At 43.7% G+C, this 26,260-nt stretch overlaps 1 protein-coding gene across 2 annotated transcripts in view; it reads right to left on the bottom strand.

Annotated features, from left to right (window-relative positions):
• Nucleotides 1–10,428, bottom strand: part of CHST11 (carbohydrate sulfotransferase 11) — a 178,679-nt gene extending 168,251 nt beyond the window's left edge. The window contains exon 1 of one of the 2 annotated variants that reach the window (XM_074871887.1): nt 10,175–10,428. In XM_074871887.1, the coding sequence (XP_074727988.1) occupies nt 10,175–10,292 (118 nt within the window). In that variant the 5' untranslated portion in view covers nt 10,293–10,428. The remainder of the gene's footprint in view (nt 1–10,174) is intronic. The other variant, XM_074871888.1, reaches the window with a different exon arrangement.
• Between the last annotated feature and the right edge of the window lie 15,832 nt (nt 10,429–26,260).

Here is a 26,260-nt window from a genome sequence, read left to right as displayed (position 1 = left end):
GGGATAGAGAAGCTTTACAGAAGGACCAGAAGACTTCGATCATATTGATGGCCTGCATGCTAATGGTTACATATAGCTTATCTGTCAATGTCGTTTCCACTGAAACTAATGAAAATAGACAGCACTCCCTTCAATACTTCAGGCATGTATCTCTATGGGGAAAAAGCTACCATTCACTTGAATGCAGAAGTACTCTGTGAAGGACAAGTGAAAAAGCAGAAAAGCAAAGCTGCTATTCTATTGTATGTTGCTCTGTAGGAAGACACAGAGGGACAAATTTTGCTTTTCGTTACAGTAGCTTTGATCCAGAATTGATATAACCAAGTCAATGGAGCTGACCCAGATTTACAGGGGAGAAACAGTTCAGAGCTCCACCCAAGCCTGCAATCCTATATTTCTATGACCACAGGGGTATCTGTGCCCTTTATGCAATTCAAAAAGCCTCTGCTCTGGCACAGTAGACCTGACCCAGTGCTCATTAAAATCAACTGAAAAGCGGCCATTGACTCCTCCAGTCAATCACGCAGACCTCATGCAAACAATCCACCAGCAAATTCAAACCACTCATCAATGTACTCCTTTCAGAAAAAGTCATAAACCTTATGGCTTGCCCAAAACAAAACCCCAAACCCAACAGCCTAGCAGGCAGCTGTGTTCATTCTATTTGAGCTCCCCTAAACTTGCCACAAAGGACCACCAAGTCTGGTTTGGGAAGAGAAGGAAGGTGGAGAGGCAGAGATCAGCCAGCATGGTCCACAGGATTGCCACTGCCACAGCGGCAGGAACTTTGCACAACATCCAGCTGACTGATCCTGCAACAATTACTAAACCAAGAGAGTGGGACAAAGCAATGCTTGAGAGGCAGAGAACATGTATCAGTAGCCACCCTAATTCTCTGGTGTATTTGTCCCACTTGATTAGCAGTTACGTCAACTTCATAATTATATGCAAACATACACACACTTAACTCCAAAGATAAAGCGCTTATCCCCATCTGGAAACTCAAATATATTTTAGAAGTTAATCAAGACCAAAATACATAATCAAGACAGGCTTTATCATTTTATATTTATGACCCCAACTGACACATTTTATTAATCACCAAGTGTTTAAAAAGTGTTAATTCCCTCCTCCTCAGTTACTATAAATTCTCCACTCTCACTTCCAACACAGGCTGTAAAAATACAGAATACTAGAAGGACATATTCGGCTCCTGGTACCCACTAGTGTGGGTGCAGAATGTGCTATTCCATGTCAGGTCACTTCAGATAATACAGACATTTTTGTTCTGCCTGCATACCAATCAACTTTAAAGCATAATAATGCAAATAGTCTTTAAAAGGATTTTAACTACCTAAAGCTCTTTGTTTAAACACAAGGTATTACAGTTGAGATCATCCATGGGATCCAATTATAGCCACCTTATTACTTATATGTCTACATTCCCTAATCCAAAAATCCCTACAAGTTATCCATTTTAAACTTTTTGACCCTCTTATATAATCATTTATCAGCAAAAAAAGCATGAAAATGACTAGCTACAATGTCATTTGTTACATGAATTCAGAAGGCTCATGGACTCTGAGGATCCCGAAACCCAACTTTTTACCATTTACAAAACATAGCCTGAACTGTCAGAATGTCTTTAAAATAACTAGAAAGTGTTGGCTTTTATAGTAAAACAAACTAGGAAAAGAGTTCTCTGCTTTTTACAGAGTACAACATGTTTGAGAAGCAGAGAAAGCCAACAAAGCCTTTTATTCCTTGTGGATGTGTGGACTCTGCAATGAAAAACCATAGTCTCCCACCATTCAGCCAAGTGACAAAAAGATACAATTTTTTGCCACTAAGATTACTAAGAATGGCACCTTTTAGCCTGAGACAATGTTCAAAGCAGCAGAAGCAGTTCCTTCACAGATCAAGCACAGCTGAGAAGGTCCATATCCTCCTCTTTCGCCTACCAGAGAAGAAAGAGAAGGGGGGGCGGATTCTGCAAAACCACACGCGGATCACTTTACTCACATCCTTGAAATCAAGGCTCCTTTTCATTGCAAAATGACAAGCAGACAACATTTATAGGATGTGAGTGTTTCACACCTGTTTTCCCATGGTGTGGTCCACCTACCTTCATGCCATTTGTTGGACAGTTACCATCTCCCAAATCCCTGGAATCACAGTGCTGTGAGAAATTCTGCTCAATTGCATTGTTTGTATTTTCCATTTCCCCCAGCACCTTCTTTTAAGTTTTTTCATAGGAGTGTGAAGCCATTGCAGCAGTGATTGATAGTAACGGATGCAAAGTCATCCTTCAGTGTCTACAACCTGGCACAAACAAGATGAAGGCTACCTTGAAGAGGCACTCTTACTGCTTAAGCTGATATACCCCCATAAAAGTTCCTGCCCTTCCGCAGCCTAGAAAGAATTCATAAAGTCATTACTTCTCTTATGTCGGATGTTTCCAAACATGTATAAGCTGAGAAATAAATAACAGAAATGAGAAACCACACTGACTACACATTTCAATTAGTAAAGTAACACAAGGCACCTACGTGGAGCCCTTGGCACTTTTGGGATTTCTTCTAATAACAAAGAATTTCATATTCCTTACAGCAGCCTTGTTAGAAGAAAAAGGGTTGCACTTCAGAAATCAATGTGTTTGGATTTCCTGGGCCACCAACTACAGATTTCATAGGGAGAGAGAAGATGGGTGGGTGCACATACGCATCCACACGCATTTGTGTGTGCAGCCCTTTTTTTTTTTTTTAAGTCAGCATTTTATAAGTGCTCATACTCAGCTTTTTTAATCCAAATTTGTCAGGAGAAAAAAAAACCTGAAATATTAAGTTTCCAAATCCAGCCTCAATGTCAGTCAGTAGGCTCTAATGACATTTTACTCCATAGTTTCCAGTGACAGCCATCTAATTTTATTTCTTTTAAATATAACATCCCCTTCTGATGCTTACAAGCTAAATGTTAATGCCTCATTTAGGATCTCATTTCTAACATGTAAAATTAATAACACGAAAAGCAAAGCTGCCATTTACTTTCATTGCCAACATTGGGCAAAGTGTAAAAAGCAACCAAAAAGAGCATATTAGTTTAAAATAAAAACCAAATGGACATTTAAATGTGAAATGCATAAGGCAGGGAAATTTCTTTAATACAGGGAAGCCTCCCTGAGTCGCACGGACACGAAGTTTGCTTGCTGCAAATTAACAAATGCTTGTGCTGCACCTATTTACACCATGCTGCTTAGTCAAAGTCCTGTTAGCATGTCACAGAAATGAGAGTCCTGTCATCTGCTGCGGCTCTCTGAGTCTTGCCAGCACCGAGGTTTTCCATTTTAAGTTCCTAGAGTGGAACAGGTAAAACATGCCAGCTCCCACATACACACCTGCAACTCCCATGTCCTGTGCAAGAAGCTCCCCAGCAGCCCCCAGGGACCTAAGAGGGCATCGCAGAAGCGGGCAGAGCAGAGGATGTACACTGCCACCGGATGGTCACCACCCTCCGTGCACTTATTCCTTATACATAAGTGCACATGATTTGTGCCCTGGTTGCTTTTCATTAGGTACCTCCTAGTGATGCTACAGCTGGTGTGACAACCCAAGAGGACAAAAGGGGGCAGCTGAAATCTAACACAGGCTGTTCATATGAAAATCTACTTCTGTTGGACAGGAGGGAATGGATCTACTCCAGACAATTTCACCAACAACTAACTCCTTATTAAAGAGCATGTGGGGAGGGCAAGCCAAAAAACCACATTCATCGATCTGGCATTAAATGAAAAATTGGGGATAACAACATTATGCAAGAGAAGCGACACAAAATCCCAGTGCATATGCAGTAGAATTTTTGATTTATTCATGAAACCTTAGTTTCAGGTGCCAAACAATTACATGAAAGGGGAACACGCTGCATCCTCCACTGATTACATTCACAAAATTGGAATCCAAGAAAATCCCTCTGTCTGGAGGCGTGAGCCAGAGATAATTAGGAACTGAATTCTCTCATTGGTTCGCTGCAGTCTCTGGTGGTCTCATCTTCTAGTTAGAGCATGAGGCTTGTGCCAGAAACACCCCTTTGTCACATGCAAGCATTCTGCCCACAACAAAAGGATGCTATCTATAACCTGGATACTGAAACACAAGTAACGAGGAATTAACCAAACTCTACAGTTTGATTTGCTACCATAAGGACAAATACCTACCTCGTCCACAAAGATCTTACACGAATGGGCTCCACAGGGAACAGGAACATCCAACAAAACATGAACGTGCTTTGAAACATTATCCTTGTAATACAGTAGGTGGCTGCTGAATCTAAATGACCCACCACAGACATCTCTTCATCTTTATCCCGGACACGCCACGTCTACACAAGTACAAAATTCCTGAACTTCATTTTATTTCCTTAATGTGAAGCAGAAGACTGCTCTTTTCATCGATCTGAACTAGGCCCTTCACCAACACATCCACACTTGATTTTATGTTGACACTTAGACAAGTCACACACAGAACTCAAATGTTTGCCTTGAACAACACGAACAATCCTCAAGAAAAAACATCAGATTCAAACCCTTGTGTCCCCCAACCCTGTCCTTAACTCCCTCAGGATCATCTTAGAATTGATACATAATACATATGCATCAGCCCAAAAGGCTTAAGAGGAAAAAAACTGTGCTGGAATGACATTCACCCAAGGACAACTGCAGCAGCTTTGTCAGGCAGGATTTGATACAGTACGTCTGGCAACAGCGTCAAACAAAATACAGTAGTGCTGGCTTTGGGAAAAGTAACATGGATCTAATTTCTTCCAATTCTCTGAACCACTTTTAGAGTTAGTTACATGGTACAGTACAAGATAAACTACCTGTCACTTCTGAAAAGTAATGGAAACAATTTAAGAATTCAGAAATACGCTCACCCTACACAGACATAAAATTGACATACTAGTTGCACCCAATCAACTGTATAAATTGGTTCATAAAAAGCAGTGTGCGTTTCTGCTCTACGTGCTTTTTTCTAAAGGAAAAATAGTTTCCATTCACGTTGACTTTATCTCTGAAAAAGTTAGACTTTAGCCAAGCCATGACACTTTTACATCTGTGAATACAGAGTGTCAATGATATTAAAGTCAGTGCACAGTTTCCCAATATTGATTCACAGTAACAAAAATATTAAAAGCTTACGAAAACCTACATTGTAGAAATGGTAACTGCAGAGTAATAAATATTCTGATAAATTAAAATTAATAAGACATTACTGTTGACAGTGCCAGGTAATTTTTGCTTGAACACATTCAGAAACAGAGATTTTTATCTCTTTAAGGTCAGCACACCGTTGTTATAAAAAGCTACACTCATACATACTGCGACAGAAAAAGCTGCTCTTCTAATAAGCTTAATATTCACCAACCAGGAAGATTTTCAGAAGATACAAAGAGCAGTTTAACTCTCAACTTAAAGCAGTCCTAGACTACCAGAACCTTTGAGAAGAGGGACCAGAGCAATTTGCCTACACTGATGAGTAGACAGTCCCATGGAAATCAATGGAAAGCTTATAGGGACACCGACAAAAAGATACAGCATGGCCCCCACGCAGGCACACGGCAGGGTTTCTGCCTGCGACTGGGGAACGGATTTCATTGTATGCAATTAAATGCGGGCCAGATTCTTGTGGCTGTCAAATGAACTCCATTTCTCTGTATCCCAAACAGAATAATTTAAAACCAGTATATGGGGTCCATCAAAGGAATGCCACACACCCACTGCTTTGCAGATCTCATTCCCTTTTATAAGCAGGGGAGAAAGCAATGATCAATTGCAAGATGGGAGACTGCTGCATTGATTTTCAAACAGAATCCTCTATCAAAACCAATGGTGAGCTTTTCTTCAGACATACGGGGGGGGGGAAAAAAAAAAGAAAATCTCACGTGATCTGAGTAGTTCTGACAGTTGAGCAAAGGTAGACATCAGCCTTCTGTAAGGAATAAGCAGCTATCAGTCACACATATATCTGCTGCACGTATAACTGAGATGGTCATGGACAGGAGGCAAGTCTGAGGATCTAACCTTTGTTAGCATCCACAGCAAAACAGTAGAAGTCTACGACAGGAGATGAAAAACAGAGCAAGAACATTCTGGTCTGCAGCAGGAAAAAAAATAAGTTAGTTTCATAAACCTGTCTCAGGTAATATAAAGATAGTATTAATTATTCTACCCTTACATGGAATTTTTCATCTTGACAGATCCCAGCACATTGCCAGTCTGACCCCAGCCTAGCAGAGCAGCTCCTACCTGCACTCGCTGACACACAGTCCCCCCCCGCTCACTGCAGCTGGGATGCTTACAGAAGAAAGCAAACATATCTGTGAAGTGTGGGCAGGCTAAGGACTAGTGAGTGAACTGATTTCACAGGAAAGGCAGCAGATAAAACTATGATGGGCTGTCATATAAAAAACCCCAAGACTGACCCATTGTACAGAAACAGACGATCCAGTAGCACGGAGCAATAATCAGGTTGCACTCAGTTACTCAGAATAGCACATGGCAGGAGAGCGAAGGGGAAAAAGTCCTGTGCCAAGAGACAGTAAAAATGAGCTCTATATTGCTATATACCCAGCTATAGCAAACACTGCAGAATGGTTTTTTCTTTTCAGAAAAGGCTAGACAGGCAACAGGAAAACACACCAAAGTCCCTGATGCCATTTCCTCCCTCAGGAATAAACAGTCCCCCAAACCCACAAAAGCCAGGATCATCTCTGAAGTTTTCTTTACAGTGTTCCTGAGCACTGGAGAGTGGCACCATTCACCTTCCCCCACCAACAACTGGTCAGGGAACCCAATTTGGGAGGGTGGGTTCCCCAGCACGTAGGCAATCTCTGCTAAAATTCAGACAATGCAGAGGTGCATTAACTGGACAGCACATTTACCGCCGGCTTCCAACAAAGAATGGGTACAGAGCCAAAAAGAACACGGAGTAAAGAGCAGCTGATCTCCTTCCAATATGCTGATATTTGAGATACAGCGCAAGGGACACAACATCACATTCTTTTGCAAAGATAAGGCTAAGCTCACTTTCCCTGCTCCAGGCATGTTTTTGTTGTTAGAGTTTTTTGTTTGTTTATTTTTAAGAAAGGCTTCTGTTAACTATGTCATTTTCTTATTTATTTACCCCCAAAAAACCCCTGCCAGCTGAAATTTGTTCTTCTGTTTCTAGCAAGAGATCCACATTCAGACCTCCTAAAATGGAAAACGCCCATCTAACAGATGAAGAGTTGTCTTGTCCCCAAGGGGGGTTGGACTTGTCATTTGATGGCCTTCTAACATCCTTCCCATTCTGTGTCACACCTAAAATTGTTTGGACAGCTCTGAAGGTAGAGAAAAGTCTCCTGAAATTCACCAAGATAACTTGGGGGGAGTGAAAAAATTGCCAGGTTTTGAATAAGGAGCTGACTCTTCCAGCAAAGAACTTAACCTTATTTTCCATCCAAAAGGTCCGGCTGGGAATTTTTCAGCTAATTCTGATTGCAAAGTGCCCATCTTAGCACAGTAAGCTACCAACAGCAGTGACAAGTGGCAAGCCTGGGTATAAGAGAGGGCTCCCTCCGGTAGCCATCCTAAGAGACATACTCTAGTGCAGACCGGCTAAAATTGAAAACACCCTCCATAACAAAAGGAGCATCGGCTAAGATTTTGAAAGCTCTTCATACCTCCAGCCCCATCCCACCTGACATGCACTCTGCCCAGGGTCCAGCCCCAGTGATTTTAGACCTACATCAAGAAGGGTTACTGACATATCTTAAAACAAGGATATAATGCCTCAAAATTATCTGCTACCTGATGTCTACGACCTCCCTCTTCCCTGCTCCTTCAAGAACTCCGTATTAATCTATCACTTGCACCACCAAGATACATACAGTCACGTAATAGATACCTGGTGAAAATAGCTGTTCAAGCCTTACAAGCTGTACGTAAACCAAATGGTCACACTCTATACAGGTCTGTATAGAGCTCAATAGATTTCTAGCAGTTTCCACTACAGAAACAGCCCACCAAAAAAAAAAAAAATCAGAATAGGTTATGATAAAAAAGGTACAATAAAGATGGACAGCTTGTGATAGCATTTATTTCCAGATCTTCTCCACTCATGCTAACAACCTAAATATGTGTCAAACAGAAAATGGGTGCAGATTATCCTCCCGGTGATTTCACAGCATCGCATTCTCTCCTCAGAGTTTATGGTAAATCCGTTGAATTGTACTAAAATCTCAACCTATTTATAGTTCACAAGAGCATGACTATAAAGCCGTAATCTTCAGCAGTTTACTATAGAGGATATTGAAAATTCCTGAAAGGTGATTTTTCTACATTCAGAAATTCACAGAAGACTATTTCACTTAATCTCTTACCTACTGCATGCTGGGTTTGTGTTCCAGCAGTATAATTCATCTGGAACAAGGGGAAATAATAACTCTTGGCCAAATTTTCTGAATATGTGTGCAAAGTACGTTACCTGTGGAATGCAACCAATGAAAGTATCATACTTCTATTAAACTGGTGAGGCTGTGTTACAACCAACAATTCTGCCCAGTGCCTCAAAGCCCTAAAATAAAGCCTTCCCCAGGTCTGCTAAGGGCTGAGCACTCCTTGTGAAACAGTAAGCGTGGAGCAGACACAGCAGGAAAGAAAAAATATGCTAATTTGTCCAAGGAGTTGGCAGGTATTAACACAGATGGGCACCATACGAGAACACATTCATCAAGCAAATGATACCAACTTTGGAGGAGCCGACAGCTGATAGAAAAACGCCAAACGCGACTTGGCTTCACCACAGAACAGCAGATCTACTGATTCCAAATCCTATCAGCGAACTAAGCCTCCACCATTTGACTCCAAAAACTTTAAGGAAAAAAATCATCTCTAATCAACTACGGTTTGGTAGCCACAAGCAGGGAAGGAAAGAGTCAAACCGAGTATGTCCTTTTTCTTTTTACCAAACAGCAAATCCCTTACTTGCTACAGCTATGCCTGTAGCCAGGACACTCGAGAGCTGGCAGGAGAGATTTACAGGTAGGACTGAGAAGACTCGCCCGCCGAGAAGTGCGGGGTCCCTCTGCCAGCTGCTGCTGCTGGCCTGCGAAGAGGTACCGCTCCCTCTTACAAGCCTCGCTCAGCTGTCAGATCGCTCCAAAAAGACACTGCAAGTGCAATTTCCACCTCATTTCTCAGGCAGAAAGGGGAAAAAGAAAGACACACAGACGGGCAGATCAAATTTTTTTTTTTTTTTTTTTAGCCATGCTGGATAAATTTCTCAGCTGAGCTGCACAAAGCAGCCCCGCTGCGATCCACGGCGGCTCTGGGCGCGCAGCGAGCACCGCACGAAGTTTCCGTGGCCCGATCCCACCTTCGTGTGAACCGGCCGCCGACCCACGCGTGACTTCCACAGCAGCCAGCGCCCGCTACCCCCAGCACAGCCCTGCCCCGGGCGTCCCCCGCGCTTCTACACTGGCAGAATAAAGTCGCATTAGCGAGCTGAGAGGTTGGCTCGGGGACCATCACGCGCCCCCCCCCCGCAGTTTGGGTCTCGGTCGCCCCCGGCCCGGGCAGCCGCCCCCCGCCGCTCCGGCCAACTTGGGCGAGCCGGCGCGAAGTTGCCCGCCGGCGGGGGCGGGTGGCTCTGGCCGGCCGCGGTGTCCCCGACACCCCCCAAAACCGAAAAGCTGCGAAGCCGAGGGCCCGGGGAAGCTCGGCGGGGAGGGAACCGCGGGGGCCGGGCAGCTCCCGGCGCCGCTCTCCGCCGCGGCAGGCTCGCCGGCCGGTGCCGTGCCCCGTCCACCAAACGCGCGATATAAGGCAGAAAATAATAAGATCTAAAACCAAAACAACTTTCCTCCCTCCCGCGGGAAGTTTCCTGCGGCGGGCGAGGCGACCTTCCCGCGGCTGCCCCGGGCGGCGGCCGGGACGGGGCTCCCGGCCGGACTGCGGGGCGCTGCGCCCGCCGCCCAGCCCCGCGCCTGCCGCAGCGGCGCCGGGAGCCGAGAGCGGGGAACGGCGAGAGGCGGCGAGAGCTCCCGGGGCGCCCACCACCTGCGCCGGCGGGGAGCGGGGCCGGTGCGGAGCCGGGCGCTGCCCCCCCGCGGGGCCGGTGCGGTTGCGGTGCCGGTGCCCTACCTGGGTGCAACATACTTTGGAAATAGAAGATGACGAGGATGAAGGAGCCCACGGAAGTGACCAGGACCATCCTGCACACCCGGTTCATCCTCATTACTTCCAGCACCGCCGGCTTCATGGCGTTGTCCGGCGGCGCAGGAGGGGGGAGGGGGGGGCGGCGGAGCGCGCAGAGCTGGCGCTGAGAGCCGCTCCGCGCCCGCGGCGCTCCGAGGTGCCGGGGAGGAGCCGCCGCCGCGCCGGAGGATGCCCGGGCGCCCGCGCCCCGCACCGGGGGGCGCTAATGCCTGCGCTGGGCGTGACCACGGCGCGCGCCAGGCGGAGGGGCGCTCTGCGCGGCGCGGGGGGGAGGCGGCCCAGGCGGGGAGCCGGGGCGGAGCGCGCCCCCCCCCTCGCCAAGGGGAGAGATGGTCCCGCCCGGCGGCGGCGGCGGTAGCGGGCGGGGACGCGCCGGGCTGCCTCGAGGGGCCGCCGCCGCCGCCGCTGCCGCCGGGCGCGCTCCGCGAGGGGCGGGGCGAGGCGGGGCGGGGCGGGCGCCAGCGGGCGTCGCCGGCGCTGAGGGAGGCGGCGGCCACCGGGTGTCCGCGGGCCCCTCCCGGCTCCTGTTGTCCGCTGCTGCCGTTGCGGCCCCTCAGCCTGCGGACTGGGCCACCTCCGAGTCGGTCACTCTCGCCCTCCTGAGGGGCTTCGGGTCCGTCAGCCCACCGGCGAGCAGCGGGTCGAGCCCCGCGCGGAGGAGGCTTTCCCCCGCTCTCCGCTTGTGGGGAGAAATTACCGTCTCTCACTTTTTTTTCCTTTTTTTTTTGTGCGGTGCCTGTTACTGTGTTAATCCTAACTGCCTTCTTCCAGGTCTTGTCTCACTTCAGTATTATGTAAGACGTTATTTTATAGCCGGTCCTTGTTGTTTCTTCTTCGGCGTTGCGCTGTCCCGACCGGTAGCTGTTAATATTTATAATCGGTGTAAACACTGACTTCCAGTAGCACTGAATCATCCCTAACGAAAACAGTGCCACCTGGCACGCTAGAAATGAAAGGGTTTTTTGTTCTTAAGTGCGAGACTTTTTAAGTTTTCTGAATTAACCGACTGGTTGCTCATTTGTGAATAACAAAAGGTTCTGCCCCCACGGTTCCTCCACCGAAGTCTACCTCTCGGTAGCCGGAGAGCAACTACAGGCGATGAGATACGAGACCGTACGTGGGAGGAATGCAGACGAGCTTCGTGCAACAGAACAAAAGGCATCTGCCTCGTCCACGCGTGCATCGGGGCTTGGGACCTCGGGGGCTTCTGGCGAGCCGGGGGTGCGGGAGCAGCTGTAGGTCGGAGAAGTCCTGCACCAGGTTTCTAACGTTAACCACACAGGAGAGTTCCCAAACTGCGACTATCCACTTGCTCAGAACTAGCTGGGTGTTGAAAAGTACATTGCTGAATGAAATCAGCTTCTTAGCAATGTACCATTTATCCTTGCACTGTGTTAACTGTCCTGTTTGTTCCTCTGATGCACCCAAATACTGGTTTCCTATCGCTTTTTTTTTTTTTTTTTTTTTTTTGCTAAAGTGAAAATAATTTTGCGAATGCTGGTACCATCTTCATGTGTAAAAGGATTTTTTTTTTTTTCCCCCCCTCAGATTTGTGTCTGTTCTTCCGATGTGGTTGGGGGGAGGGGTCTTTAAAATGAAAATAGCCCTAAACAGACCCAGCCCAAAGCTGGTCAGCAAGTGCAGTAAAACAGATCTTAAGATCAAACTCCACCCCCCCCCCCCCCCCCCCCAAAAAAAACCCAACCAACAAAACCAAACGGCATGCTATTCCTTCCTGGGTAATTGTGACAGAAACATGTAAAGCCATCAGGGTTTTCCATTCAGACTTTGCAAAAGCCAATTAAAAGGATTTTACCTCAAGGATAAAACAATAATTAGGTAGATATTTGTAACAGAGTGGATTATTTAGGCTTGGCCTAGAGTTCCTTTTATTAGAAATAATTTCCATTGTTCATTAAGGTTTTACACAACATTTTGCTTACTTTCTGTAGATTTTTTTTCAGGTCTTTTTAGCAGTTTTGATTTGCAGTGTCCATTTTCTAGCCTTTCTAATGTAAAGGAAACTTTAAATTGATCTTTCTCTTTTAAACTCAAACCTCGAATGTATCACAAAAGCGCGCTATGAAAAACACTAGATAAAGAGAAGTACTACTATGTAATGCATCAAAGTGGCAAATCTTTAAGTCAGTCAACAGAAGTCAACCAGCAGCACAGCCTGGCATTTCAGCATCCACCCATCAATACATATGCTGCAGCACAATGGCAACTGCAGTATTTTAACAGAAAGAACTGGACTGTATCCAGGAATCTGGCTAAGACATCAAGGGATGAGGGCAAAAGCCTGGAACTCAATACTCAGTCAACATGAGAAGAGAAACACTTTACACTGCTAGAGAAAGTGGTCAGTTACTATTGTGGCTTAACAATAGTTACTCTTTTTTTCTGAGCATCATCCTCTGACGGAAGGATGGAGCGTTCTAAAGCAGCAAGAACATCACCAGCTGTGTTGTCATTTACTGTTACAAGAATGTTATAAAACAATACCTTCATTACAGACATGGGCGATTACAAACTTAACATCCACCCACATGCTTGCAGCATCTCTGCAAATTTCAAACTGCGACAACCTTTCTAATGTCTGGTGAGTTAGGACAATGAAATGCAGCAGCCTGTTTTTTAGAGATTGAGACAGCTGTGCTTTGGTTTTCCGACAGAAAAGAGCATAATCAAGGGAACACAAGGAAACGCAGTACTCTTTGCAGAGGGGTGCCAAGTTATAGAATAGGTACGCAGACAGCTCAAGCACTTCTTCTGAAGTGTACCTCTGAGTGGAAACTTCAGCAGCTGCAGAGCTCTAGGGAGTCTGGATAGTACTGTAGGTGTGATCACCTACCATTCCCGTGATAATAACCAGCATTCAGTATCTCTGAATAAAAATAGTCTCGTCATCCAAGAGGCTTCTGGAAAGAAAGATTTAAGAGATTAAGAACCAGATGCCAGTGACATCAAAAGAAGTCCAGACAGTGTTTTGCGGATTATTTTGTATAACAAAAAAGCTTTACAAAAAACCAACCAAACAAAGCCACCCACACCACTATTTATTGATAAAGCTCTAAAAATAACAAAACTGCAGCTGAAAAACAGCACAGGCAGAAATACAGTGTGTAGTAAACTCAGGGTCCAATTTATTAAAAAATGGCAAGCAGGCTAATATTGAAGAGCATGTTGAAATGTGAAACAGAAAACCATTAGAAAATAGAGGTATCTGTGAGAGACATACAGGTGTCTGCAACTTTTCATCTGTAGTGAAAGAATCTCAGGAAAAGTTACTTTTTTTGGTACTGATTATCTTCATCCCCTTTAAAAACAGAAGACAAAATTTCTAAAGAATGTCTTCAAGGGGAGGCAACTAGTATTATTGAAGGAATATGCACAAGCTTTTAGGCATGTAAGCCACCTTCAGATTTGAAAGAGAAACAGCAAATTTCAGACTGTCTCTCTGTCTATCCTCAGACTGTTATGACTCCAGTCCCATCACGACTCTTACCACCACAGGGTGAAGCAGTCTAGTTAGGTGGATCAGAAAATCTTCTGGGCATCTCTTCTGGTTATGTTCTGCGGGAATAGTTTTTCACTTCCTCTGCCTAAAACAGCCATACCGTAAAGAGACCAGGTCTTGGTTTTTGTCCCCCAAGAAAAAAGTCCATTGCTTTAATGATTCCAGCCAGTCAGTGGACCTTTCGTTTGACCAGCTGCCCTAAACTGTGCTGTCTGAAGGTAGGAAGTCAAACAAAAGAAGACCCATGTAAATGGCCCTACCTCGTACCTTGTAGGGCCCTGTGGTGCAACATAAGATAGCCTGTCAGTCAAAATGTGTTTAGAACTTATTCTATTAATACATGATAACAGTGTTGTAAGATACTGATTCTGTTCCATTTTAAAAAGTCACCGAGAACCTCCCTACCCCAGCTGATCTCAGTGGAAGTAGGACAAAGCTCATTTACCTACACAGATTTCTCAGTCAGCAATTCACTGTACGCATGAATAAAAGGCCACCCACCTCCAGGAAGCTACCACCACAGAAAACTGAAAGACAATCCTTTCTGGAGTTAAGCAGATGTCTTGCCCCCTTCCTCTTCCCTCCAAAGAAAAAAACCCTCATACCTAACATGTTCCCAAAGCTGGAGAATCTGCTGCGTTTCTGAAATACCTTGCCCTGCATCTTGCATTTCTCTGGTGATGTCTTAATGCCTTTACACCCTGTGGAACCTGAAGTACTGAATTAGAAGAGGAAAGCCCCCATTCTCGCAGTATCTAACTCTTGGTTCCAGGTAGATCTCCAGTGTCCTTTTCCATGAATATACAAGTTACATCTTTTTTGGGTTTTTTTCCAGATTTTAAAATACTTTGTACTAGATGTCACTCTGCTGCCCCACTGGCTTCCTTCTGTATTTCAGAGAGGATTTCATCTGTCTCCATTCTAGATGAAACATGTATAAACTTCTTGGACTGCATGCCCCCCAGGTAATGCAAACCAGACTGATGAGAGGCAGTATTTCTGAGAACGCAATGTGTATTATCTGAACGGCATTGTTGTCTCCACCTCCCCTGTACTGATAGACCACAGGTTAGTTTTGGGCTTTATTTGTCCATTAAGAAATTACAGTTTCCTCCCTTCCTCCCAAAACTCACTGGTAGTTTTGTCCTGCAATGGGAGCAGATTCTTCCCTTCTCTGAGGGAGAGTTGGAGAAGCCGGGGGGGGCGGGGGGCAGCAGGACAGCATTTCTAGGGCTAAATATGGAGCTACTCCCATCTTTGAAACGCATGTGGTACCTATTAGAAATATTCATTATTACCTTTATTATTAACTATTTGTTATTATCATCCTCAGTAGAAAAACATCCAGGCAAGCTTTAGGGAGCTCCCCTCTAGTGCAGGCCCTTGCAAGAAACATCTTTGCCAGAATGGTACATACCTGATCTCCAAGCACACTAAACTGTTCTGCTAATACAAGTTTGTTGACAAGACAAGACAGGTGAACACGCTTGTGTCTCTTAAAACCACCAACAATGCTGTCGATTTATATGACTGCAAAAGTTTCTGTTGTAGAACTGTCTTGATTTAAAGGTGGCAGAATACAGGATCATGATTAAGTTAAACAAGATACATGAAGGGACGAGCATACATTTGGCTTAACTAAAATCATAAGGAGAAGTAAGCAGGAGAAGCAATATATGATGTATTTCAAGATTAAAGTAGGACCTACAAGCAAAATCTGTGGTTGATGCAAGACCGCTGCAATGTTAATTGCAAAGCTCTTAGTTAAAAGACTTGGAGGAGATAGGCATGAAGCAAATTGTTAAGTTTCACTTTGAAGGGTGCAATTTCTAGAGGTGATGGATGCTTACACCTCTGCCCACGGGGATCTACAGCTGTAGTGGATCAAACCCAGTGGTCCAGCACTGTCCAAGACAATGTCACTGGCTTCAGAAGAAACATCAGTAAGCCCTGAAACAGGTAGCAGTGGTCAAGTCTGCCAAAAGACTGATGTTTGCTTGTGACATTTATTAGCTAGAGCTCGGCTTTTGTCCTGCAATGCAAATGGCTTCACTTGGGGAACACCCCCATGAAAATCAAATCCAAGAAAAATTCCAATGCATCCCGTCACCACAGCTACAACCAGAGCAGCCAACACAAATTCCTGGGCAAAGCAGACACTGAAATATTTGCCAAGTTCCACTGAAGTTCAGCTCTCTTTTTTTTCACCCTATGTGCACTTCCTTTGCAGTTTTTCCCATTGCTAGTTAAGGACACCTTTTATGAAGTGAAATTACTGAAGTAAAACTTAACAAATGTAAGGGCCAAGGCAGCTGCAAGGCAAGCTGTTCTGCCCATGCAAATTCCCCTTGTATCGAGTTAGTTGCCTTTGTTAAAAGGACAAGTATTTTCCCCAGCAATGGCAGCGCACCCTTAAGCTGCAGTGAAATTCAGATCTCTCTTTCGACTGACCTTAGGGCATCATCTGAAGTGTGACTCAGAGCACACAGAGGCTGAAATAAGAGGAATTACTGGCTTTTCACAGGGTTGCTCATCCTAATTCTATTCTCAGACACCAGGGATTACTCATGCTCTTCAGAACATATTGCTGGCATCCTGCTATGCTGCTCATTAGACACAAGGGTCTCAGAATAAAACGTGGTAGCCAGGAAGGCAGGATGTGGTAGCTGTTGGCTAGCAGAAGCGGCACACCGCCAGATCAGTACAAACTGCATATACTTTACAAAACATGGGCATACTTGCTCCATTCACCCTGCAGTACTTTCTCACTTAAAATCCAAGCAAGCTACTTTCAGGAGCAAGCTGATTTGTCTTCAAGAGTTGGAGTGGCTTCTATGTTACTCTGGGGGAAAAAAGTCCAGGTGAATAGGAACAAACATGCATACCTAAAAAAGGAAAAAAAATTATCTTTGCAGAAAAAGTGAAGAGAAGAAATTATTGGAGGGGGGGGGGGTGGGGGGGAAGAACAAGGGAAATATCTACCCCACCCAAAAAAATAAAATTGCAAAAACAGTTACTTACATTGTCACCATTCTACATTTTGAATTAAAGATAATATCATCTCCTGTGTTTAGGGATTTTAAAAGTGCCTTAACATGATTGTTTGGCTTTTCTGAAACAGTCTCTGATTATTTCTGATTATGTACATAAATTGCTGGTATTTTCTGTAAAATGTTTCTTTCAAAGCCATTATTATTGTCATTTCTAAGGTAGATACATCCCACCAACTCTTATATTCCATCCAGCTGGTCTCCTACTGGTCAAATGTCAATACATGGTTAGTCAACAGAAAGGAATACACATTTACATGACACAATTCATTTGCCCTATTTTGGACATCTAAAGTGCAATGAGATGAATCACGCCCTAAAATTCCGAATCGACTGAAAAGCTCCTGGATGTCTAGCTCTGCTACAGACACCTATATCGTACATGGGGAAGGTTATGTGAAACAAATCCCAACACAGGTTTCTAAATCTCTTTTTGTTTTGAAGGAAATGCTGCCAAACCTCATATTTTCTTTACTCCAGTGTTCAGCATTATATCCTGTTTTCTTGTCACCTACCTTACCAAATACGTTGCAGTCAAAACTGGGAGCCACATTCTTCATTGTTACTTGAGCATGTTGATTTTGGTAGGGGTTCTTTTAGGTCAGTAATATGTCCTCTCTTTTCCTATATTTTTTCTACACAAAAAAATCCAACTAGGTACAAATATAAACATTTTCCTGTATAAAATGTTTCCCATTTAAAGTTTTAACCCTATCTCAAAATTCAATACTTTCATACAAGATTTAGTTCATTATGATTGCCAGAAAATCCTTTTTTCTTTTTTTCCTTTTTTTGTCTTTTATGCCAAAACTGGAGATAAACACATATCTTCTTTACCTGGCACTTGTTCAGAAAACAACAGATGCTGGGAAAATCCTTTGTTATTTTTCAGTGGTGAAACAAGTTCTGTGCAGTTTTTTATTCTAGTTTACACTAGTATAACTACTACATGTTCGATTTACACACATATTTGATTTAAATGTATGCTTAAAGTCCTTAGGACTTACGTGTGTTGAAGATTTTCCAAAATCAACAGCAAGTCAACATGGTCTTAAGTGGAAAGTCACATACTTCTTATGTTGTTACGCTTTTCCTATGTTTCATTCCTCTAACACTTGCACTAGGAGAAAAAATCCACTGAAGCCAGTAGAAATACAGGTGTAAAAATCAGATCCAAGGTTGAAAACAAGTTTTTTGTGCCCAAAGGACAATTGCATTAGTGAAAATCATCAGACTGAACAGGAGAGGCAGCAATTCGTACCTACAAGTAGGACTTTTCTCACTGTCTACAATGCAGTGACCTTAGGCTTGAGAAGTGCTATGAGGTGCTTAACTGAAAAGCACTATGGGATTATAAGGAGCAGTTTAGAAACACATCTAAAAGAAAAGCATTTTCTAGAGCTAATTAAATGCTAGGGGGTTTTTTCTCTCTCACCATCCCTCCTCAATTAAAAGGTGTGACTTCAGGGACTCTTTTCTATTTAAAGGATGTCTAGGTGATATTACAGGAGAGGGAACAGAGATAATAAATCACACTGCAGCTGTTGAAATAATATTATCCAACCTGTAAAGATATTTTTCCAAATCACTTCACACATTCGTCACTCCACCAGTACTGCATCTGTATAATGAGCTACCCCTTACCTTTCCCCTCTGGTGTGACTCCCCATCCTTATGAACCACCTCCACTGGAGACAATTCCAACTGTGCTATGAAGTCTCTGCAAAGGAGAACGCGACTCAGCTCCAGCAGAGAGAATCTATAAACCCTGTTGATAGCTGACTATGGAAAACCACGGCTCAGGCATATCTTGACCTAAGGAAGAGAAAAGATTTGAGTTTACTGCCAGTTTAACTGTATTAAGAAAAATTAGCACAATTAGAAACACTACTCAGTTTTAGTAATTTGGTGAGTCTTCCTCCAGCAGTCTAGAAGGCAAAAAGGGATATTTATGTCACCTTTCTTCTGAACAGCAACTTAACAACTTCTTACAGAGCAACAGCAGCAACTGCAGCACATTTTCTCGATCCATTCTGGTATGGTTTCAGATCTGGTTTATGAAACATGAGCTGTAATTCTATCAAAGCGTATCTCTTCCTGGAGATGGGCTAGGATAACATATCCCTATTGACTCTACAACATCTATCAAAGGCTGATGAGGAATGAATACCATTAAGCTGTCTGTCTGACCCTGCACAGGAAGAAGAATGGCCATTTGCTAGATATGATTCATCGTCAAAAAAAAATAAAAATCAGAAATGCTTTCTGGAGGCTCTATGCTGCCTCATTAGTTTCTTGCAGTCAATATTTACGTACAACCAATAGAGAATATGTAGTCTGGACTGCGAAAGTTTACAGCTTTGATTGCTATCAAACCTACGTTAATTCCCTTTTCACTAGTCTCAAAATCAAATAATCTTGCAAATGCATCCTGAAAGACACATTGTTTTTCCCCAGAAAAAAATTAGCTAACCCTGAGAAGAAAGTTTTCTGTCAGTGAAACTGCAAACTATCTTTTCCAATGGCACAAAAAGGACTTCAAATCTCTTTATAAATAACTACTGGTACAGTGTCCATTTGAGTGAAACAACTTCAAACTCAGACTATTGAAAAGCAAACTGACCTACTTCTACTGACAGAGTGTCACCCTTCCAGTGAATCATGCCATACAATTGAGCCTGCATTTGGCATAACCAGGGAGAGTGAGATTTTCTTAGAAGAGATAGGCTACTGGTGAACAGAGAGATTGTTGCATAGTCAGGAGATCCACTCAAGGAAGTTTGCATGGTGCTAGCTGTTCATTCTCACCAAGACTGGAGATTTCTGTTAGCTTTGTGTGTGTCAGCTACCAAACCAATTTTCTGTGTGGCCATACTCTAACTGAGTGTGGTGGGTTAACCTTGGCCAGCTGCTAGACCCCCACCCAGCTGCTCTCTCACTCCCCCTTCTCAACATGACAGGGGTTAGAAAATAAGGTGAAAAAGCTGGTGAGTTGAGATAAGGACAGGGAGATCACTTACCAAATACCATCATGGGCAAAACAGACTCTACCTGGGGAAGATTCATTTAATCTATTGCCTATTAAAAATAGAATAGGATGGTGAGAAACAACAACAGAACGAAAAAAAAACCACCTTTCCCCCAAACCTCCTTCTTCCCAGGCTCAACCTCACTCCTTCACCCCTAACTCTTCTACCTCCTCCTCCCCCGAGCGGATGGGGGTTGTGGTCAGTTAGTAACAGTTCCTCTCTGCCCCTTCTTCCTCCTCACACGGTTTCTCTGCTTCAGTGTGGGATCCTCCATGGGCTGCAGTGTGGATATCTGCTCTGACATGGTCCTCCGTGAAGGGGAACAACCTGCTTCACCATGGTCTGTACCACGGGCTGCAGGGAATCTCTGCTCTGGTGCTTGAGGCACCCCCTCCCCCTCCTTCCTCACTGGCCTAGGTGTCTTCTGCAGAGCTGTTTCCTTCCTTTTATTTCTCACCACTCTCTCTCACAACTGCTATGCAGCATGTTTTACCCTTTCTTAAATACATTTCCACAGAGGTGCCACCATCTTTGCCAATGGTCTCAGCTTTGGACAGTGGTGGGTCTGTTTTGGAGCCAGCTGTGTCTGGCATGGGGCAGCTCCTCATCTTTTCTCACAGACGCCACCCCTGCAGCCCACTCACTACCAAAACCTGAACATATAAGTCCAATACACTGAAGAAGTAGATATGATCATCCTTTGGGTGTTTGGACTATAAACCTTTCCTTCCCTTTTTTCCCACATTACCACCAGTTTGTTTGTGAAGTATAAAATTAAACAGACCTAGTTCAAACCACAGCCTGCTAGCCCACCATGTAACTGATGGGATTAAGGAAAAAAAAACCCAAAACCATCTGTGATTCATTCTAAGGAAAATGCAAACCATGACCAGAAAGCACTTTAGGGAAGTGGATTTTAGCAGTGTGTGCAGAGTTTCGGGTATATATTAGCACAACTTTTCCTGAAATGAGATTTGAGGCTTTAGAGAACTGAAGCAGTAGCAATCCATGCCACTGACACAAATCCTGCATGAGCCTGGGGAACCACACCATCTCTTCCTCCAGAAGGGCTCAATAATGGCAACCAGTGCTTCTTGTCTTCTTCAGGCTAGCTGCTTCCCTCCAGAGCTCTTCCTTTTGAAGGCTAACAAGAGGTTTTTTCTGGCATCAAAAGCAGAGAGTCCTCTTTAAGGCAGACCAGCCATTAGGGTACTCAAGCATGGGCAGCCACCGCTGTGTTTCTGAGGGCAGCTGGGACCTCATGGTCTTTGGTCCTTAGTGGGGGGGCAATATACTGTAGCATGCTAGGAGATCGTCTTTCCTCTTCTGGTAGCTAGCGAGAGTAAAATGACAAGTAAAGGCTTGTGATGGCACTCCTCTTTACTGCACTTTCAGGGACAGTTAGAGAAGCTCCCTTAGAGGAGGGTCTGCCCTCCATTCCATAGGGCACATTTCCCTAAAAATACTTGGAACTTTGTTTCTTTGGTTTGAAGTTACACTGGGTAGTTTCAGACTCACCCCATGGTAGAAAGCTGAGGGAAGAAAGGAAAACCAGGTCAGTTCTTCAATAACTAAGTCCAGTGGTAGGCCCTGCCTTAAGGTGAAACTTTGCAGTTGTGCTTTTGATGATTTTATTTATAAGTTTATGTTAATTTTTATAACTACCTCTAGCTGTCACAATGCTAGCACCAGGTGTGAAATCCATGTATACTAAAGCCAATATCAAGTAGCTTTGCATTTAGGGCAGAAAAAAATTTAAATTCTCTCTCCAGGGACCCAATCATCCTGACAGTTTAAGTTGCAACACACACCTGATGAAATGATTGTGCCTCAAATTAAGCCTACTAATTTGTGTATAAAACTGGGTCACAAAGCTTATTTCCTCCTCTGCTTACCCCCCTTCACAGCTCCTATACGTCTTGGTGCACTATATTACACAGAGCAAAAAATATGCTGAAGGGCAGAGCTTTGTAGATGGCTCTTCAGCATATCTACCCTGTGTGTTCAAAGTACAGCTTGCAGCCAACTTGAAATCTGAATCAAAACAAAGTGTATTTTACAGAGGTGCTCTTTGAATCTGTTATTGTTATGCTGCTCACTAACCCTAACACTATCAATGCAGTAATCTTAACTCCTTCTTCCCCCCACCCCCCCCTTTGTGTAACCAGCATCACAAAAATCTTGTGGGTTTTTTTCAAGTGTTTTTAAGTCCCTTGAGTTATGCAAGCAGTTTCTAGACCGGAGTTTTTAAGTTAACTTGCTGTTACTCATTTGCAAATGTCCATTACAATATGCAGTAGTCACAGAAGATTTCTGTTTTCTTCTTCTCCAGGTGCAGGTTAAAAAAAGGATTTTCTAATAAATAGATGTAAAGTAATCTGTACTTATTTAGAAGAATTATCATTATACTGTAAACTGGGAGATAAAACATTTGTCACATACTGACAGAGCCCCCCAGCCAAAGTCTCTTATCACTCAACCATCCAGACAAACAACTGATCCTTTTATCCCTCCAACAGATGTTCCAGCTGCTCAGGTTAGTGGAATACCCACATCCATCTCTGCCCAACAGCAGCAGACTCAAGCTCTTGAAAGTCACCATTTGACACCAGGAACAAAAGGTCAAACCGTAGTCTAGACAGAAGCTGTAAACCGGTATGCTCAAAAGCCATCAGTCTGGCAGACTGAAAGAGGAACCTAGCAGGATTTTTGCAGCAAATTATGTGCAAAATAGGCATTTTATCAAACATACCTTCCTCCCATTAACTTAACAAAACAATAAACACAGTTCAGATTTTTGGCCCAAACTACAATCTGTATAATTTCATAGCTGGTTATGCATCTTAGTTATCAAAAATTAGCAGTTTTCTCTCTTTCTTTCTCAGTAAGGCTCAATCACCTCATGTTAGGAAACCAGATCCAAAAGCACGAGTCAAACACACTATAAATATACCTTGATGGAGACAGGATCAACTCAACTGATGTTACTAGAAGAGTTCCAGAGATTCATTTAACCCTGGGATTAAGTTCGGTCTTCTGTCTGGAAACATCAAATTGAAAAGCCATAGCAAAACAGAGAATTAAACTATACAACTGTTGCACTTCCATTCTTTTCCTTTCCAAACCCATCACAACACTGCTAGTGTCATCCCAACATCAAGTAGTACAGGCACCCCAGTCAGATCTCTGACACTTTTTATTTGACCTCCTCAGGGCCCAGATTTCATCCCACCTGTTTTATAGCTCACAAGTAGAATAGCAGTCTGAAGGTGATGAATGAAAAATGCAGCAAAACATTCAGGATTTACACTCAGCTACTGCCTCATCATGTTTTCACTTGCTAAACTCTGCTGTGGTGCTACAGAGCAGAGTTGAACACCTTCTGCATTTTGCTACATAGCTCTAATATGCATGCAGCTCCTGTGCCCCCTGCCTACTTTGATTTCTCCTGCTTTTGGCAATTAACACTAGGAGATTAACAGTTGGCTCCAGGACAATTGACTCTGGAGGCAATTAGCCTCTTACAGGCACCTCACTAGTTGCCAATTTCATAGAGGTGAGAGGTGCAGGGGCTATTAATGAAATGCATCAGGAAGAAATAACTGAGCTGTCAGTTAGTCTTGGGTCTCATCCATAATTCTGCTTAAGAACAAATGCCGTAATTCTACATCCCATGTGAATCACAGAAGGCTAAGTGAAGTCACCTTAGAAGGATTGCCACAAATAAGGGATTCATTGGATGCTCCCATTATGATAACATCAATTTAAAACTTTCCCTGTTTTATACAAATTAGGTGGTAGTGAAGTGACATGTACATGACTGTGCCAATCTGAAGTCATGCCATTCCAGTCCTGTTCTAAAACCCTGAGTAGACACATCTCTCTTGCCAGTCTCATGTTGTGTATAAAAACAGATATCTTTGCAGATGAGTGCTGTTTGCAATGCTGTGGTCAGTTCATAACCAAATCCAAAAACACATGAGCTGTTTCAGAAGCAGATGGTCTACTTGAGCCATTTAAACAGCAACAAAAATGTAAGATTTGGTTTTTTACTATTTGTAGTACATTATGAGCTCAGTTCAGCAATCCCTAACTATTTGAAACCTTATTTATATTGCTAACAGTTGTGTGGGCATACATCCTTTGAGAATAAGGAAGATGGCTTCCAGGTTTTTACTGTTCAAAGAGCAAAGAAATATACTCCATTCAGCAAATCCTCATTTTGGAAAACCAGGTAATGTACAAATAACATATTGTTACCACAGCTGTATACCAGGAGTTTCTGGGGAGTCAATCTGTGAAAGAAATTAGGTGTTTTATCCCTGCAGAAGGATCTTCATGCTCCCAGGGGAAAGAGAGATGCTCAAGACTGACAAGGAACACAGTGCTGAGCCATCCTCAGAGGGTGCTGTGGGGAAGGTTGCATCTTACATCTTGTCCCTTTCCATGACTTCATTTTGTAGCTATGTCCTCCTGGGAGCCTGCACTTAAGTGTATTATCCAATAATAATGTAGGTATTAACAACCACTGCAGCCAGGACTGGAGTTCACGACAACTGTCAGCTCTAAACACCAGGGTTGGAAGTCTCAGCCCTTCATCAGTTTGTCTGTGAGGACAGACAGTGGAAGACAGTGTCATAAACCTCATTAAAGTAGAGATGAACAGTGTCCACTGGTCTCTGCTTGTCCATCTTGCCAGTCATCTCATCATAGAAGGCTACCAGGTTGGTTAAGCATGTTTTCGCCTTCATAAATCCATGCTGACTATCCTGCTCACCTTCTTACCCTTCATATGTTTACAAATGGTTTCCAGGAACAGCTGCTCCATTACTGTCCCCGTTATCGAGGCTGACCAGCCTGTAGTTCCCCAGATCCTCTTTCTTGCCCCGCTTGCAGATAGTGACATTTGTTTTCTTCCAGTCTTCAGGAACCTCTGCTGCTCAGTATGACCTTTCAAAGATAATCAAGAGTGGCTTTGGAGAGACATCAACCAGCTCCCTCTAAACTTATGCATGTCCAGTTTGTGTACACGTTCCCTAACCTGATCCTCCTCTACTGAGGGTATGTCTTTGTTGCTCCAGACTCTGCCTCTCGTCTCAGAGGCTTGGGCAACTCCTGAGAGTAGGGACCAAGGCAAAGGCATTGAGTACATACCTCAGCCTTTTCCATGTCCTTTGTCCCATTCAGCAGAAGGCCCACATTTTGCCTACTCTTTCTTTTGCTACAGATGTACCAGGAGAATCCCTTCCTGCTGCCCTTTATAGCCCTCACTGGATTCAAATCCAGGTGGCTTTGACACTCTTGGTGTCTCTACATTCCTTCTGGGTCACCTGTGCCTGCTGCCACTTCTTGTATTCTTCCTTTTTTATATTTTGGTTTTGTCTGGAGCTTCTCGTTCATCCATGCAGGCTTCCTGCCACCTTTGCTTCACTTCGTGCATGGTACAGATGTGGGCACTGACAGTAAGGGAGGGCTCCAGGAGCAGAGTGGGTTCCCTTTGCTGAGCTCAGAGAACATCTCCCACGTCTGTACTTCCATATGTATATATATACATATTTAGACTCCTCTCTGCACAGCATCCTGCACATGCTGCTGAACAAAATGGGGGAGGATGGTCACCCTGGACTGAATGAAGAGCAAGGTGATACAGTCTGCCAGAGAGATTCCTTTGAGTAGGACCAAACGTTTTGAAGAAGCTGAAACACCTTTTTAAAGAGCAGTAGCAATTCTGCTTTTCCTGCTAGCTGCGACACAGGGGACAGCAGGAAGATCCAACTAGAGGACCTCCCCTATGCAGCAAGCAAAAGGGGCAGAATTTAAACAGTTTGAACAGACATTGCAGAAGGGGATGCAGAGTTAAGGCTGCACCCATTTGTCCTGTGCTTGAGTCTGTTTCCTGAAGTTCACTGCCCGCTATTTCACTTTCTCTCTTCCATTCTAAAAATGTCCCTTAGCTTGTATAATCCTCCTTCAATAGATTTTTTCCTGTTAGCAAATTAAAACTAGTGCTCTAGAGGCCAACAAAAAGCAGTCTCTTAGTGCAGGTGGGCTTTTTAAAAGGTGCTGAGCATTTTATTTGAGAATTGGAGAGGGAGAAACACTCACATAAAAATTAAATTACCTATTTGATACCAGTCATCATTTTATTGCACATAAAACCTGAAAAGCAAAACATTTAAACTCTTCTATATTTTCAAGTCAGTTATCTTGTAAAATATTGTATTTAGCATAAAATATATTCTCAACCAAAATATTGATCTACCAGTTACCCTAGACAGAAGGCAAATAAGTGTCAGTTTAATGGTGTCTGGCATTTCAGTTTAAAACCTTTTAGTTACAAAGAGAAGAAAGTGAATTCAGAATCCCTATATGTATGCTGGGCTGGATCTTCTCCAGGCCACAAGAAAGGGGT

This window comes from Strix uralensis, chromosome 5, assembly GCF_047716275.1.
Source record: "Strix uralensis isolate ZFMK-TIS-50842 chromosome 5, bStrUra1, whole genome shotgun sequence".
Classification (NCBI taxonomy): Eukaryota; Metazoa; Chordata; class Aves; order Strigiformes; family Strigidae; genus Strix; species Strix uralensis.
The sequence above is the reverse complement of the archived record's forward strand: the minus strand, read 5'-3'. Positions and strand labels throughout refer to the sequence as shown.